General features: G+C 49.1%; 1 protein-coding gene across 1 annotated transcript in view; it reads right to left on the reverse strand.

Annotated features, from left to right (window-relative positions):
* The window catches only part of KIF24 (kinesin family member 24), a 61,213-nt gene that overhangs the window by 8,317 nt on the left and 36,116 nt on the right, over positions 1–16,780 (reverse strand). Inside the window, exons 11-12 of the mRNA XM_069747780.1 lie at positions 12,963–15,053; positions 12,764–12,857 (exon numbers count right to left, since the gene is read on the reverse strand). Of these exons, the coding sequence (XP_069603881.1) occupies positions 12,764–12,857; positions 12,963–15,053 (2,185 nt within the window). The remainder of the gene's footprint in view (positions 1–12,763; positions 12,858–12,962; positions 15,054–16,780) is intronic.

Raw genomic sequence — 16,780 nt, forward strand, 5'->3', positions numbered from 1 at the left:
AAGTAGTTCTCGACCTATGCATTCTGACTTGATGCTAAAAGATCTATGTCGGGGAGGCCCCATTTGTTCGTCAACATTCTGAAAACATCCGCCTTCAAGCTCCATTCTCCTGGTTGTAAGTCGTGACGACTTAGGAGATCTGCATGAACGTTTACTGACCCTTTGAGGTGTATTGCTGATAGTGAGAGGAGATGTTTCTCTGCCCAGCAAAAAGTTATGCTTGATACTACTTTCAAGTGGTTGAACTTCGGATTCCCTGGTGTTTGAGAAGCGCTACAGTCGTTATATTGTCCGAGTAAACTCTGACATGTTGACCTACAATCAGACTGTTGGCGGCTAGAAGGGCCTTCTCCACTGCCATCAATTCTCTGAGGTTGGAAGAACTGGAGCTTTCTTTCCGATTCCAGTGACCTTGCAATGGGATCTGCGAGACAACTGCTCCCCAACCTTTTTGACTGGCATCTGTTGTTACTGTCACCAGTGGATTTTGTGTCCAGTCCACCCCTCTTAGCAGGTTTGTTTGGATCGTCCACCAGGTTAACGAGGCCTTTACCTTCCCTGGAGTGTACACTCTTCTGTTTAGGAAATTTGGATTTCCATTCCACTTTCCTAGAATATGTGCCTGCAGAACTCTGGAGTGGGCCTGAGCCCACTGGACTGATTGTATACAGGCCATCATTGACCCCAGAAGAGACATTGCTGTCCGCAGAGTAGGAGACCTTTGCTTTTTGAAGTCTAGGACCTTGGATATCAGGTTCTTCCGGTGCTCTTCTGGTAGAAAGGATTTTTGATTTTCCGAGTCCAATAGGACCCCGAGAAATTTTATCACCTTTGATGGTAATAGATGAGACTTCTTCAGATTGGGTATCCAACCCAAAAGTCGTAAGATGCTCAGAGTTCTGGAAATCCTCTGATTGAGAATTTCGGCAGAAGGACCAATAATTAGAAGGTCGTCCAAGTACGGTATTATGGCGACGTCTTGGTTTCTGATATGAGATACAGTTTCCGCCATAACTCTGGAGAAAACCCTTGGGGCCGAGGAGATCCCGAAGGGGAGAACATTGTATTGAAAATGTAGAATCTTGTGATTCAACTGGACAGCAAATCTTAGATATCTCCTGTGACGAGGATGTATCGGAATATGGAAGTAGGCATCCTTGAGGTCTATTGTTGCCATATATGAATGAGGAGCTATCAGAGGGATGGCTGATTTTACCGACTCCATTTTGAATTTGCGGTAAGTAATGTATTGGTTGAGAGCTTTAAAATTTATTATGATCCGGGCTTGTCCAGAAGGCTTTTTTACCATAAATATACGGGAGTAATGCCCTTTCCCTCGCTCGTTTACCGGGACCATTGAAATAGCTCTCGAGGTTAGCAAATCTTGTAACCCTGACATCATCAGTTTTCGAGTCTCCCGAGATGACGGGGAGGTGACTCTTAGGATCCTGGGAGGAGGCGCCTCGAACTCTATAAGAAGACCCTGTTGGATAACACTACCCAAGGGCTGTAGGAGATATTCTGCCAACTGTGAACGAAGTTCGAAAGCCTCCCCCCCACCGGATTGGAGTCATTGTTTTTCTTGCTGGGGTTGTTGGGGAACAAGGATATTTTTAGGTTTCCCCTTGGCATAACTCCATCTTTCGGACTTTCCTTTTCCCTTAACCTGGGAGGGCTGGGACTGGGAAGCCCAAAAAAAACGCTTCCTGGGAGGTCTCTGTTCAGAAAGAGTCTTCTTCCTGTCCGTGGCTTTTTCCAGGATGTCATCTAATGAGGGCCCAAACACAGTCACCTTTAAAGGGAATGGAACAGAGTTTTATCTTTGAAGTGACATCTCCGCTCTGGCCGAATTTGTCTTGATTCCAGTGAGGCGTCTGCAAGAAATCCAGTTACTCTATGTAAAATAGGCAAGGAGTCCAACACTTCATCTCTCGGAGTACCCTGAGAGATGTGTTTTCTAATTCTTCCAACCAGCAGAAGAGAGAGCGGGCTACATAGGTGGATGCAATATTGAACCTGAGGGCCGAAGTGGAAGTTTCCCAGGATTTTTTGAGAAGGCTCTCAATCTTCCTATCTAAGGGGTCTTTTAACTGGGAAGAGTCTTCGAACGGCAGGGCCGTCTTTTTTGCCACTCTAGCCACTTGAACATCTATTTTTGGGATGTTCCATTTAATTGAATCCTCATCCAGAGGAAACCGATGTTTAAAGCCTGAGGGGGTGGTTAGCCGTTTCTCAGGAAGTTCCCACTCATTATTGATCATATCGATAATACTTTTGTGTACGGGAAACCCAGGTTGCTTATCAGTATGTATGCCGAATAACTCGTCCTGTATAGACTGAGGAACGGGTTCCTCCTTTAGCCCCATAGTATTCCTCACTGCGGACACCAATTCCTCAATGTATTCAGAGGAAAAAAGGTATTTTCTGATTTCAGCAGTTTTATGAGGTAGGACATCTTCCCATTTGACTGAAGATGACGCATAAGAGCCATCAGACTCTGACCCAGAATATTCCTGGATCTTTCTCTTTTTGGGAAGTGATGGACCAGGTGAGGATGGTGGTGGCGGTGGAGGGGGAGCAAGCGTGGCTAAAGAGGTCTGAACCTCTTGTCTAACCAAGGAACGTATCTCTTCAATTAGTGAAGGATGTTCAGCCCGGATTACTTTGTCCGTACAGGGTTGGCACAATTTTTTCTCCCATTTTAAGGGCAGCTTCCCACTACAAGTAGCACATTTGCGTTTGGTAGTAGTTTTATGGCCAGGCTTGTCTCCCTGAAATGAGAGAGGAAGCAGTATAAGAAGGTACACTGACTACCTTTAAATGGAACACGCCCCTGCCACACTTACTGGGGTCTGGGGAGCGCTGGGCTCTGCAGCTGCAGGGCAAGACGTATCCATGCTTAAGCAGGCTTACCTGAGACGTCTTCTGCAGCTTATATAGAAAATAATGCTGCCCCAGCGCATGGCAATTAGCCACCCCTCCCCCTCCGCAGTCCCAGGCAGGCGTGCGAGTATGCAGCGTGCCTCACACGCCGTTCGGCAGTCCATAATCCCGGACAGTATCGCTCCTATGCAGGAGCGCTGACCCGGAAGTGAAGTGCCACGTGACTTCCGGGTCGCCGAACAGCGCGCACAGGAGGGGGGAGATGCCGGAGAGCTTAGGGAGGCCTCCGGGATGGGATTACCGGCCCGCTTTACCCCCCGCAAGGGGCCTCAGGAGGACCGGGAATGCGGTCCCAGAATCCGAAGAGACGGGAGCATAACGGAGGAGGAAGCCCTGGGGGCCCGACCACCAGTGCCCCGCTAAGATATATAAGGTACACTGCCAGAGCCGGCCGCGCAGCGCACCAGAAACCTCTCCATGCCCCATGGGGGACAGGAAAGACACTGGTTAATGGGAGGTGGGAGGGGTTTTTAACCTCTTGTGCTTCCTGTCCCCCATTAGGGTATGGAGACAACCTCCTGGGCTGTCGTGGAAGGCTACTAGAGAAAGTCAGGATTACGTTTTTTTTGTCACCGCTACATTGCAATAAAATGCAATAACGGGCATTCAAAAGGTCATATCTGCACCAAAATGGTATCAATAAAAACGACAGATCGGTGCGTAAGAAATAAGACCTCATCCAGCCCCAGATCACAAAAAATTGAGATGCTACAGGTCTCGGAAAATTGCGGTTTTTTTTTTGTTTTTTGTTTTTACCCAAAAGTTTGGATTTTTATTTTACCACTTAAATAAAAAAAGAACCTAGACATGTTCGTTGTTTATGAACTTGTAATTACCGGGAGAATCATAATGGCAGGTCATTTTTAGCATTGAGTGAACATGGTAAAAAAAAAAATAAAAAAAAAAACACCTTGGAATTGCACTTTTTTTGCAATTTCATTGCATTTGGATTTTTTTCCCGTTTCCCAGTACACGATGTTAGAACCAATGGTGTCGTTCAAAAGTACAACTCGTCCCGCAAAAAATAAGCCCTCGCATGGCCATTTTGACAGAAAAAGAAAAAAGTTATGGCTCTGGGAAGAAGGGGAGCAAAAAATGAAAACGCAAAAATGAAAATACCTCCAGTTATGAAGGGGTTATAGGGAATCTGTCAGTAGGTTTTTGCTATGTAATCTGAGAGCACCATGATGTAGAGGCCAAGACTCAGATTCCAAAAATGTGTAACATACTGTGTTGTGTGTTATTGTTTCAATATAATCAGTGTTTTAACAGGAGATTATCATTTCAGGACCTGGCATCACGTGCCTCCTAGTCCTGCTGCTCAATGTAACCCCTGCCCCCACAACAGATTAACTGGTTTCTGTCAAAGATATAGGGATTTTTGTGTGTACTCACCGTAAAATCCTTTTCTCCGAGCCACTCATTGGGGGACACAGGACCATGGGTGTTATGCTGCTGTCACTAGGAGGCTGACACTAAGCTGAGACAAAAAAAGGTTAGCTCCTCCCCTGCAGTATACACCCTCATGCTGGCTTCCAGAGACCCAGTTCAGTGCAAAAGCAGTAGGATAATAACAAAATATCAAGAAACATTAGAGTATAACATGTCAACAAAACAGTCAAAAACTAAGAAAGGTAACGAGCCGAAAGGCTACCAGGGTGGGTGCTGTGTCCCCCAATGAGTGGCTCGGAGAAAAGGATTTTACGGTGAGTACACACAAAAATCCCTATTTCTCCTTCGCCACATTGGGGACACAGGACCATGGGACGTCCCAAAGCAGTCCCTGGGAGGGAAACAATACAACCAAATAACTCCGTGTACCATCTGACTACAAATGCGCAACGGCCGCTTGCAGAATACGTCTGCCAAGGGCCGCGTCCGCAGAGGAGTGAATGTGGACATTGTAGTGCTTTGTGAAAGTATGCAGGCTGGACCACGTAGCAGCCTTGCACACCTGCTCCGCTGTAGCCTGGTGCCGGATGGCCCAGGAAGCACCCATCGACCGAGTGGAGTGTGCTCTAATCCCCGCCGGGATAGGACTGCCCCTGACCCGATAGGACTCCTGGATAGCAGACCGAATCCATCTGGCTATCGTGGCTTTAGACGCAGACAAACCCTTTCTGTGACCCTCCGGGAGCACAAAAAGGGCGTCCGATTTTCTGAAATGAGCCGTTCTGGAAATGTACCTCCTAAGAGCCCGTACCACGTCCAGGGTATGAAGGGCCTTTTCAACACTGTGTTTTGGCTGCGGGCAAAAAGAGGGAAGAATGATGTCCTCGTTAAGGTGAAAAGATGATACCACCTTAGGAAGAAAGGCCGGGGAAGGGCGTAGGACTACCTTGTCCTGATGGAAGGCAAGAAAAGGAGCCCGGCAAGATAAAGCGGCCAATTCTGAGACCCGTCTGATAGACGTTACGGCTACGAGGAAGGCAACCTTCCAGGAAAGGACAGAAAGAGGAACGTCCTGAAGAGGTTCAAATGGAGGTTCCTGAAGAACCCCCAGGACCAAGTTGAGATCCCAGGTCTCTAACGGCATTCTGTAGGGGGGAACCACATGGGAGACCCCCTGAATGAAAGTCTTGACTTGGAGGTTGGCAGCGATCCTGCGTTGGAACAACACGGATAACGCTGAGATCTGACCTTTGAGGGAACTCAGTGCCAAGCCGGAATCCAACCCGGACTGAAGGAAATCCAAGATGCAAGGGATTGAGAAGACTAGCGGAAGGTGACCTCGGAGCCTGCACCATGAGAAGAAGGTCTTCCAGGCGCGGTGGTAAATGGAAGTGGAAGACGCCTTGCGAGCGCTTAGCATGGTGGGAATGACCTGCTGAGAGAAACCAGCTCGAGTTAGAATCCAGGTCTCAACAGCCACGCCGTTAAACGTAGGGCCCCTGAGCTCTGGTGGCAGATCGGTCCCTGGCGAAGCAGGTCTGGGCGGTCTGGTAACCGCCAGGGGACGTCGGCTACGAGCTGAACGAGCTCCGCGTACCAAGCGCGACGTGGCCAATCTGGGGCGACCAGAATGACCGGAACTCCCTCCGTCTTGATCTTTCGGATCACTTTCGGCAGTAAGAGAAGTGGAGGAAACACATATGGGAGTTGAAACTGATTCCAAGGGAATATCAGCGCGTCCACTCCGATGGCCTGAGGATCCCGAGAACGCGCAATGAAGTTGTGGACCTTGGCGTTCAATCTGGGCGCCATCAGATCCACGTCCGGGGTCCCCCAACGAAGGCAGATCTGTCGAAAGACCTCTGGATGGAGTTCCCACTCCCCCAAGGCAAGGCCCTGGCGGCTCAGAAAGTCCGCCGCCCAGTTTTCGACTCCCGGAATGTGCACCACGGAAATGGTGGAATGGTTGGTTTCGGCCCAACGAAGAATGTGGGAGACTTCCTGCATCGCCGCCCTGCTGCGGGTACCCCCCTGGTGGTTGATGTAAGTCACCGCTGTGACGTTGTCCGATTGGACTCGTATCGGGTGACCCGCAAGCAGGGCGTGAAAGCGATTCAGGGCAAGCCTGATCGCACGAATCTCCAGAATGTTGATAGGGAGCCTCGACTCCCGAACAGTCCAGCGGCCCTGGGCAGAGTGGTGAAGAAACACCGCACCCCAGCCGAGGAGACTGGCGTCGGTAGTCAGCACTAACCAGCGGATCGGGAGAAAGGACTTCCCCTGGAGCAGAGATGGACCCAGGGTCCACCATACAAGAGATTGTCTGACCCGCGGAGACAACGGGCAAGGACGGTCGAGAGATGAGAGACTCCTGTCCCAATTGTCCAGCAGAGCCTGCTGCAAGGGACGGAGATGGAGTTGAGCGAAAGGCACCGCTTCGATTGCTGCGACCATTTTGCCCAGGATCTTCATAGCGAACCGAATGGGTCGCGGGCGAGGATGGCAGAGTCCGGGCTCCATGTTGAAGCGCTTGGGCCTTGGACCGAGGAAGCAAGACTAGACCCCTTGAAGTGTCCAGGATCATTCCCAGAAAGGAGATGCGTCGGGCAGGAACGGGAGAGGACTTGCTCAAGTTGATCAACCAGCCCAGGCGTGAAAGGGAATCCAAGGTAATGTGGACGCTTGCCTCGCAGGCCTGATAAGACGGACCCTTTATGAGGAGGTCGTCCAAGTAAGGTAAAACGACCACTCCTCGCGAGTGAAGAATGGCCATGACGGCCGCCATGACCTTTGTGAATACCCTGGGTGCCGTGGCAAGACCGAATGGTAAGGCCGTGAACTGGAAATGGTCCTCTAGAACGGCAAAGCGGAGGAACCTTTGATGTGGCGGGAATATTGGAACGTGAAGATAGGCATTCTTGATGTCTATCGATGCCAAGAATTCCCCTCTTTCCATCGAGGCGATGACCGACCTGAGCGATTCCATCCTGAAGTGTCGTACTTTTACGCACTTGTTTAGGAGCTTCAGATCCAAGATGGGGCGCACTTTCCCGTCCTTCTTTGGCACGACAAAGAGGTTTGAGTAGAAACCTTTGAACTTCTCGTGTTCCGGAACCGGAACAATGACCCCGCTCTGGCGGAGGGAGTGAATGGCGCAAAGGAGGGCGCGAGACTGAGCTCCCGAACTGGGGAGATGAGAGGGAAAAAACCGAGTTGGAGGAGGAGCAGAGAACTATTTTGTAGCCAGACGACACCAGATCCCTGACCCATTCGTCGTGAACGACGGAGAGCCAGGCTTGCTGAAAAAGAAGTAGGCGTCCGCCTACTCTGGTGGTATCGACTGGCGCCGTTCCCGAGTCATTGAGAAGGGAATCTGGGAGGTCTGGAACCTCTGGTCCTGGGCTGCCTAGGCTTTCCTCGCCAGGACGGATTCGGCCTGAAAGAGGGACGAACGTCTCTGTCTGAGCGAGAGGATCGGTCCGATCTGGAAAAACCAGCCGGATTGGACCAGGCTGGGCTGGTACGAAAGGGCCGAAAACAAAAATAAGGCTGGCGCTGTAAGGCCGACTTGGGCCTCTGTTGTGGAAGGAACTTGCTCTTTCCCCCTGTAGCGTCGGAAATAAGCTGGTCTAGCTTTTCACCAAAAAGAGATTTTTTAGAGGAGGAATCTGCGCGACACTCTCTGAGCCAAATGGCCCTTCGGATAGTGATGGCGTTTGAGGCCGCCGAGGCTGCATCGAGAGATGCGTACATCACATAATCGCCTGCCATGGCTATCTGTTTAGCAAGGTCCGCCATTTCAGCCGGGAGATCCTGTTCATGAATGGATTTCGCTAGAGCATCCGCCCAGGAAACCATTGCCTTGGCCACCCAAGCCGCGGCAAAGGAGGGAGATAGGGAAGAACCTGAGGCTTCGTACACTGAGCGAGCTAGGGAATCTAGCTGGCGTTCAGTGGGACTCTTAATCGTAGCGCCCTCCGGAACGGATAGGAGCGTTTTGGAAGCAAGGCGCGAAACCGGAGGATCTACTAGTGGGGGATCCGTCCAGTCTTTCACGAGATCTGCTGAAAAAGGATACTTCGATACCAGTTCCTTTTTTCCCGTGAAACGCCTATCCGGACGCTCCCTGTGTCGCCTGACTATCTCCAGAAAATCTGGGTGAGAGGCGAAAGTCTTATGAGAAAGTTTGGATCTGGTAAAGGAGACTGCGTGGTCCGGACCAGCGTTGCGACGCGACCCACGCGGGGGGACTAGGTACACCGGACTCGGTGGCGGTGGAGGGCTCCTGGGCACATTCTAAATTTTCGGCTTCGGCCCGGCGCGCGGCCGCTGATGCCAGAACAAAAGTGTGCCACCCTACGAGAGAGCCCTCCGGACCGCAGAGCCGGCGACCCCCCTTCCCCCCCCCATCCCGAGACACTTACCCCGATGGAGCCCCAAGGGGTCGGTGAGGAGTGCCTGGGGTGAAAGACAGGGACGGTGCAGGGGTTGGGAAGCCTCCATCCACCAACCCCTGAAGGGGGGTGGAGAGGAACAGTCCACCACCTGTATCAACCGCATAAAACCGTGGTGATGCAGTGTGGGCTGCACGGATGCCACGGGTAATAGGGCCTCTGTACAGCCGAGGGAGAAACCTGGTGGACAGGGCAGATGTCCGGCAATAAAAAGCCTGGCTGCAGAGGAGGATACTGGAGGTAAAACACCAGTGCTCGTCTGTACTTAGAGGGGAGATCGGTGCCCGAAAAAAGGCCCATCGCCCAAAAGGGTCAGCTCAGGCAGTGGCTCCCACGTCGCAGGAGAGGATACGGAGAGGTGAAACTCCCGTGCTCGCCTGTTGTTGGTTCGGGGGAGATCGGAACATGAAAGAATCCATCGCCTTCTTCGTCCAGAATAGGAAGATTAAAAATCAGTGTGCCTCCTACGGACACTAAGCTTGAACTGGGTCTCTGGAAGCCAGCATGAGGGTGTATACTGCAGGGGAGGAGCTAACCTTTTTTTGTCTCAGCTTAGTGTCAGCCTCCTAGTGACAGCAGCATAACACCCATGGTCCTGTGTCCCCCAATGTGGCGAAGGAGAAATTTATTTTTATAGCGATAACATATTGTGAGGCACTATTCAATTTTAGCAAGGACTTGTAGAGACAGTCATTACAGAATAAACATAACTCAGATACAAAAAGGAGTGAGGGCCCTGCTCGCAGGAAATAGGGGAGACAGGAAAGGTGGATGGTAAAAAATACTAGTCATGTATGGTCCAGCCATCAATATAATTAATAGGGTAATTACTGTATATACTCGAATATAAGGCGAGTCACCTAATTTTGCCTCGGAAAACTGGGTAAGAATTATTGACTCGAGTATAAGCCGGGTATGTATTGTCCCCTCATTCCTATCCTGGTATGTGTGGTTACACCCATCCTGTCCTGCTCTGTGTGGCTCCCCCGTCCCATCCTTGTATGCTCGGTTCCCCCAGTCCCATCCTCGTATGCATGGTTCAGCTCCCCTGGTCCCATCCTTGTATGCTCGGCTCACCCAGTCCCATCCTTGTATGCATGGCTCTCCTGGTCTTATCCTTGTATGCTCGGCTCCCCTGGTCCCATCATTGTATGCTCGGCTCACCCAGTCCCATCCTTGTATGCATGGCTCGGCTCCCTTGGTCCCATCCTTGTATGCATGGCTCGGTTCCCCCGATCCCATCCTTGTATGCATGGAAGGGCTCCCTTGGTCTTATCCTTGTATGCTCGGCTTCCCCAGTCCCATCCTTGTATGAATGGCTCGGCTCCCCCGATCCCATCCTTTTAAGCTCGGCTCACCCAGTTCCATCCTTGTATGCATGGAACGGCTCCCTTGGCCCTATCCTTGTATGCTCGGCTCCCCCGGTCCCATCCTTGTATGCATGGCTCGGCTCCCCCGATCCCATCCTTGTATGCATAGCTCGGCTTCCTTGGTCCCATCCTTGTATGCTCGGCTCACCCAGTCCCATCCTTGTATGCATGGCTCGGCTTCCTTGGTCCCATCCTTGTATGCTCGGCTCACCCAGTCCCATCCTTGCATGCATGGCTTGGCTCCCCCGATCCCATCCTTGTATGCTCAGCTCCCCCGGTCCCATCCTTGTATGCTCTGCTTCCGTCATACTCCCCCTCCTCGCTCCGTCGCTGAATGTCCCTGCATCTCCATTGTCCTGGCGTGGCCGTTCTTCCTGTGCTGAGCGGTCACGTGGTACCGCTCATTAATGCCATGAATATGCGCTCCACACCTATGGGAGTGGAACCGCGTACATATTCATTACCACGTGACCGCTGAGCACAGAAGCATGAAAGAGCTGCCGTTGCCAGGTCAGAGATGCTGGGACGGAGATGCAGTGACGGAGGGCGAGTATTGATATCTTCTGGAAGCCAGCGGCTGCAGCTGTCACTGTGCTACAAATGCCGGTTTCCTGCTCCCCTCCCCCGACGGCTTTCTGGACCATAACTCGTGTATAAGCCGAGGGGGGCGTCTTCAGCACAAAAAAAAAATCTGCTGAAAATCTCGGCTTATACATAATACGGTATTATACGGTACATAGTGCTGCATGAACTGGTCAGTCAGTATGTGTACAGTACAGACACAGAGGGCTATTAGGTGCATAGTGTGTGTGTGAACGGATGCTACCAGGGTGCCGATTTTGAAGAAAGTTCTGTATGAGCTAAACTGGGATAGTTAGATAAGTGAGGTGATTGGCCAGTCCTAAAGAACTGTGTTTTTAGGCTACGAGTAAAACTGTGGATGTTGGGAAATAATCAAATTGTCCTGGGTAGTATATTCCAAAGAAACGGAGCAGCACAAGAGAAGTCTTGGAGATGGGAGTAAGAGGTTCGCATTATTATTTTGGATTTTTGTTTTATCTCATTAGCAGAATGAAGGGAACGGGTAGGGTGGTGCTGAACCATAGAGAGCTTTATTTTTTATATTCTATCTCTCAATGTTAAAAATTAACCTACCCTTAAAATTATAGACTGTTCATGTCTTTGTCAGTGGGCAAACTTACAAAATCAGCAAGGGATCAAATACTTATTTGCCCCACTGTATAGCAATCAGCTGGCTTAAGACAGCAGTAGGCAAAGTATACAGAGTCAGTGATTAAACACAACAGATAAATTAAGTATATACCCGTAATACATGCTGCACAGATTGAAATGAAAATCAAGCTATAAAAGCTATATATACACAGAAAGCTACCAATCAGCGATGTGTGCGGAGTTATACAGGGCTCAGCATTCAGAGCACTGCTAGATCTGCAGCAGAGAAAACAGGGATTTTATAAGAACTGCTGCACTCAGTAAACTAAGTGATACATCCCTAGAACCAGCCTCTCTGCCTCTACGCCATACTGCTCTCAGATTACATCACACAACCTGCTGAAAGATTCCCTTTAAATATACACTATGCAGCTTCAAGACTTTGGCTACTCTACAAGGCAAGTCCTTCAATACGACTTTCAAGCTTTCTGCACCTGCACGATAAGGACAAAATGTGTTATGTGCTTGTTTTACCTCCTCTTACTGCATCATAGAAGGATTTAATCCGATCCAATAAAGCAAAAGTACAGATGTGATTGGCATCTGCACAGATAGGCACAGCACTTAGACCCATGCAATGACATCGCCGACTGTATAATGCCGCCAAGTGACTAAGACTGGGTTCACAATGCGTTCTACAGGTCCGTTAGACGGGCTACGTTACACCGCGGCATAATGCGGTGTAATGTAGTCCGTTAACGCCGCCATTGAATACAATGTCGGATGCATCGCGTGCGCTAGCCATGTGCCGTCATTGAGTGACGGACCCCGAGACGCGGGCTGCAGCGTTTCTGGGTCCGTCACCGCTGGCGCAGATAGAGCTTGCAGATGCTCTATCTGCGCTAGCGCGCTGCAAAACCAGCACTTCTGTTTACAGCGGCCACGTTAACCTATGTGTTGAACGGGCTGCTGTAAACGCAATGTGAACCCGGCCTAAGGTGTTAAAAAGCTGCGCGTCAGATATGCAAAATGTGTAAAATTCACCAAACTGAGCATTGTCTTATGAACTCCTATTTCACCATAAAATATATCTGTATTTTAACCTCCATAGCTGAAAGTCGGCCGACCCCACCCACCGTATGTGATGTGTATGATGGACAAATGAAATTCTCTCTGCCGTGACTTAAATGCCCGAGCCTGTCGTTTTCAGGGATATAAGCAGCTGACAGCCATGTACGGCAGCATCTTTCTCCTCACTCCCCATTGTAAACACACACGCTCAACAAAGCAGAGTGCTCCTGTATCTAGATGAGAGCTATCATAGGTGTATGGTCAGCATGAGATGGTTTATGTACAGCTGGCGCAAATCCTCACATTTTCTCTTCTCAAACCTTAAAAATCTTAAACACAAGGTAGCAAGAATCCACTCACTGCATGGGATGTGTGATTCAGCAGCATTTCCTCCTGGGAGTTCAAAACCGACATCTCGCTTAGTTGTTTGCAATGAGCTTGAAGAACAACCTGCCTGAAAAATAAAAAAAATCTGTGACTTAATACAAAAGTCTGGAAATTACCCAAAGAGATCTTCATTATTAAACAGCTCACTAATGGTCCCGAACCATTTACTTACTGAGCCTTTTCAATATTCTTCACCTGTTGGCTTGTTACATGGGGCGAATGTAACGGGCTACTTGAGGTTGGCGTTCTTGGACATTGTTCGTCTCTGGTGAAGGCACATTTTGGTATCTCGTTGGCACCACAGTGGGCAAATATACAGTTCATCAGTTCGTTTTTAAAACGTTCCAGTTCGCTATCCCTTAATGGCAGCTTGAAGGAGTCTTCAGAGTCCACCGGACTGGCCTGAAGAGGTACAGGGCCGATACTGGTGGGAGAGACCTCACAGTCTATGGAAGCTCCAGCAGCATCTTCTGATTTTTTCCTTCCAAATACCAGTAATGGACTTAGTATTCCGCGAGATTTGACTTTTGCACCACTGTCCTCAGTATCTGCGTCATAATGGTTAACCTGATCCCTACATCCGGACTGAGAAAAATCTAAACAAGGATCGCTATTGCTGAAGGATTCATTTTTCACATAGGCTAGTGACTGTTCAATATGGCCATGTCTGGAAGACCTCTTTTCAGCCAAACCGGATTGTATCAGGGACTGCGGAGAACCAGAAGAATTAGACTTGAATTCATAGCTGCTGTCTGGAAACCAGTCCTTGCACTGGTTTTGAGGGCTCTCTATACGTAAACTTTCATTATACTGAAGCATTTTCTTAACCAAATCCGAGAGGTTCTTCTCAACAGATTGGTCCTTGGAGTGAAATTTAACACTCAAGACTTTATCTGAATTTTCACTATTTGATCCATTATTAAATCCGGAGAGATCGGGAGTCGCGAGGTTGTGTGTAGACTCCAGTGACCAGTTATCTTTCAACAGAGACACAGTCAGAGGCGCCATGACTGACGACTCGCACGAAGTATTAATGGCTGGACTTCTTTCTACAACTAATGCGGTTCCCGTTGTCGGAGAGTCATCCAAAGCCAGAGTTCGGCTACACTTCTCTTGTAATGGATTAAAGTCACTGATTAAATTGCGAGACAAAGCCGATTCCTGATTTTCTAGGTCTTCCTGAGAAGAATATGGTTTTTCTGGAGTATTGCTGTTATTGGATGAATCTCGAGGATTGGTGGATTCTTCTCCAGAACTCCATATAGAGTAATCACCGGTCTCCACACTATTCCTGTCTGACAGCCCACAACTGCATTTGCCGTTTAGTGCACTTCTGTTCTCCTTCGATTGCCCGATCCCCGACAGCTTCCTGGAGTCTAAGCTTGCTGAACCCTGGTGAAGAAAAAAAGAAAGCCTTTCTCGAACCATCTCTTCTTTTCTTCCTTTCTTTTGGCTGGAGGTGAATGAAAAGGAGTCTTCGCTAAAGTCACTGTCATCGGGATCATCCACTGGAGTTCCTTCACGTTGCGATACAGAGCTTCTGAGATGACCCACTGTGACCTCTTGGGGTTTATATTTGTCTAAAAGTTTTTCAAGTGGTTGATACTGAAGCTTCTGAAGAAGGATAGGAGGGTGCTGAATCTTCTGGTGATAGTATCTCAAGTGTTCCTCTCTTTCCTTTTGCTCTGGGTGACCCCTATAGTCATCAACCGTCTTTTTACAAGTGGAGTCGTCATTAGAATCCCACAATCTTGCAGTCATATCTGTAAACATCCCACTTCGGGAGATAATTTGCTTTTGCACTGGCTGCACGGCTTGTACTTTCTGTAAAGGCTGCCGACTGCGATCTTCTTTAGGTTCATAGCCCATGTCTGCTTTGATACTTTGAGGATTCCTGGGGATAGGGATCTTATCCTGGTTTTCATTCTTTTTCCTGCCAGTCTTTATTGAACCTTTGACTGGAGTAGTATGGCTTAGCCAAGCTTGGGTTGAACCGCATCTTCCCCCTGTATTTTGTTTTGTGCTGATTTTTGGAGTGGATGACAAGGGGACATTGGATGGATGGAAAACCGATGGACAAGACTTGTGCTTAACAATCGTAGGAGAGGAGTTTGGCAGCCCAAGTTTTACTTTTTTTGGAGATATTTTTTCGCCCAAGACAGATGGAGAACTTTGACCTCGTTTAGGAGACAGACATGGAGCAGATCTGCCCCGACTGCTGCAGGATGCGGTGCACTTCATTCCTTTTTTCAGCTCCTTTACTCTAGAAAACAATATTACACATTTTTAGGCAATAGTAGCTATACTAAAAACCTGTGTATAAATCAACAGTACACACAGTTTTGGAGAGAGACATCTTCCAGGCTTTCCATGTGCTAGTAAGCCTATGGTTACAAACTAAAATATTTTGCCTCACATAAGCCTTCGGTCAAGATATTTTCTCATTCATCTGCTCGTCTAATGCTATGTAAATTGGTATGCAGAACAGGAAGGGGCGCACAAGTTGGTATGTTGCACAGGAAGGGGGCGCGCAATTTGTTTTTTTGCACAGGAAGGGGATGCGCAAGTTGGTATGTTGCACAGGAAGGGGACGCGCAAGTTGGATTGATGCACAGGAAGAGGAGGTGCAAGTTGGTATGTTGCACAAGAAGGAGATGCGCATATGGTATGGTATGTTGCATAGGAAGTTTACTTGCAAGTTGGTATGTTGCACAGGAAGGGGACGCGCAAGTTGGTACGTTGCACAGGAAGGGGGCGCGCAAGTTGGTATGTTGCACAGGAAGGGGGCGCGCAAGTTGGTATGTTGCACAGGAAGGGGACGCGCAAGTTGGTATGTTGCACCGGAAGGGGACTCACACGTTAGTTTGTTGTACAGGAAGGGGACCGCAAGTTGGTATGTTGCACAGGAAGGGGATGTGCAAGCTGGTATGTAGCACAGGAAGGGGCAGGCAATTGGTATGTAGTACAAGAAGGGGGCACGCGCAAGTTGGTATGTAGCACAGGAAGGGGTGTGGAAGTTGGTATGTAGTACATAAGTCTGCATTATAGGAGTTGTAGACACAAAACCATCATTTTTTCATGATCTGAAACAATAAGAATAAAATGGCTTTCATCTCATACCTGCTAATTGCCTCTTCAGAGAAAATAGGGATTTTTGTGTACTCACCGTAAAATCCTTTTCTCCGAGCCCTTCATTGGGGGACACAGACCGTGGGTGTTCTGCTGCTGCCACTAGGAGGCTGACACTAAGAGATACATAGAAAGTTAGCTCCTCCCCTGCAGTATACACCCTTCTGCTGGCTCTCAGCTAACCAGTTCGGTGCAAAAGCAGTAGGAGATAAATAACATATGAGCGTACAGAATGTCACATTATATGAGAGTATAGCATGTCAAATTATAAACCAAGAACAAGCTAATAATAGAGTGGGAGATAGTGTCCCCCAATGATTGGCTCGGAGAAAAGGATTTTACGGTGAGTACACAAAAATTCCTATTTCTCCAACGCCTCATTGGGGGACACAGACCGTGGGACGTCCCAAAGCAGTCCCTGGGTGGGGACAATATCAGATCAGGCCCTGTGTAACTGCTACTTACAACTGCGCCACCGCGGCCTGCAGAGTCCGCCAGCCCAGACTCACATCTGTGGAAGTGTGGGAATTATAGTGCTTCAAGAATGCATGCGGACTGGACGAACCCGCAAGCTTGCAGTCATGCTGTGCCGACGCCTGGTGCCTAGAATCCAAGAAACCTCAATAGACAGGGAGATAGGCTGACATCTAACATGGAAGGATTCCTGGATGGTGTAACAAATCCACCAAGCAAACATGGCCGATGAAGTGGCTAAACCCTTCCTGTAACCGTCAGGAAGCAGTCCTCTTAAGGTGAGGTAGCCCAAATAAAGTGTCCAACCTTTGGGAAGGACGCCGTCCTTGAGTCGTACCTACTCAGAGCACTCACCACGTCCAGAATATGGGGAACCCATTCCGTTAT

Source organism: Ranitomeya imitator, chromosome 1 (assembly GCF_032444005.1).
Source record: "Ranitomeya imitator isolate aRanImi1 chromosome 1, aRanImi1.pri, whole genome shotgun sequence".
NCBI lineage: Eukaryota > Metazoa > Chordata > Amphibia > Anura > Dendrobatidae > Ranitomeya > Ranitomeya imitator.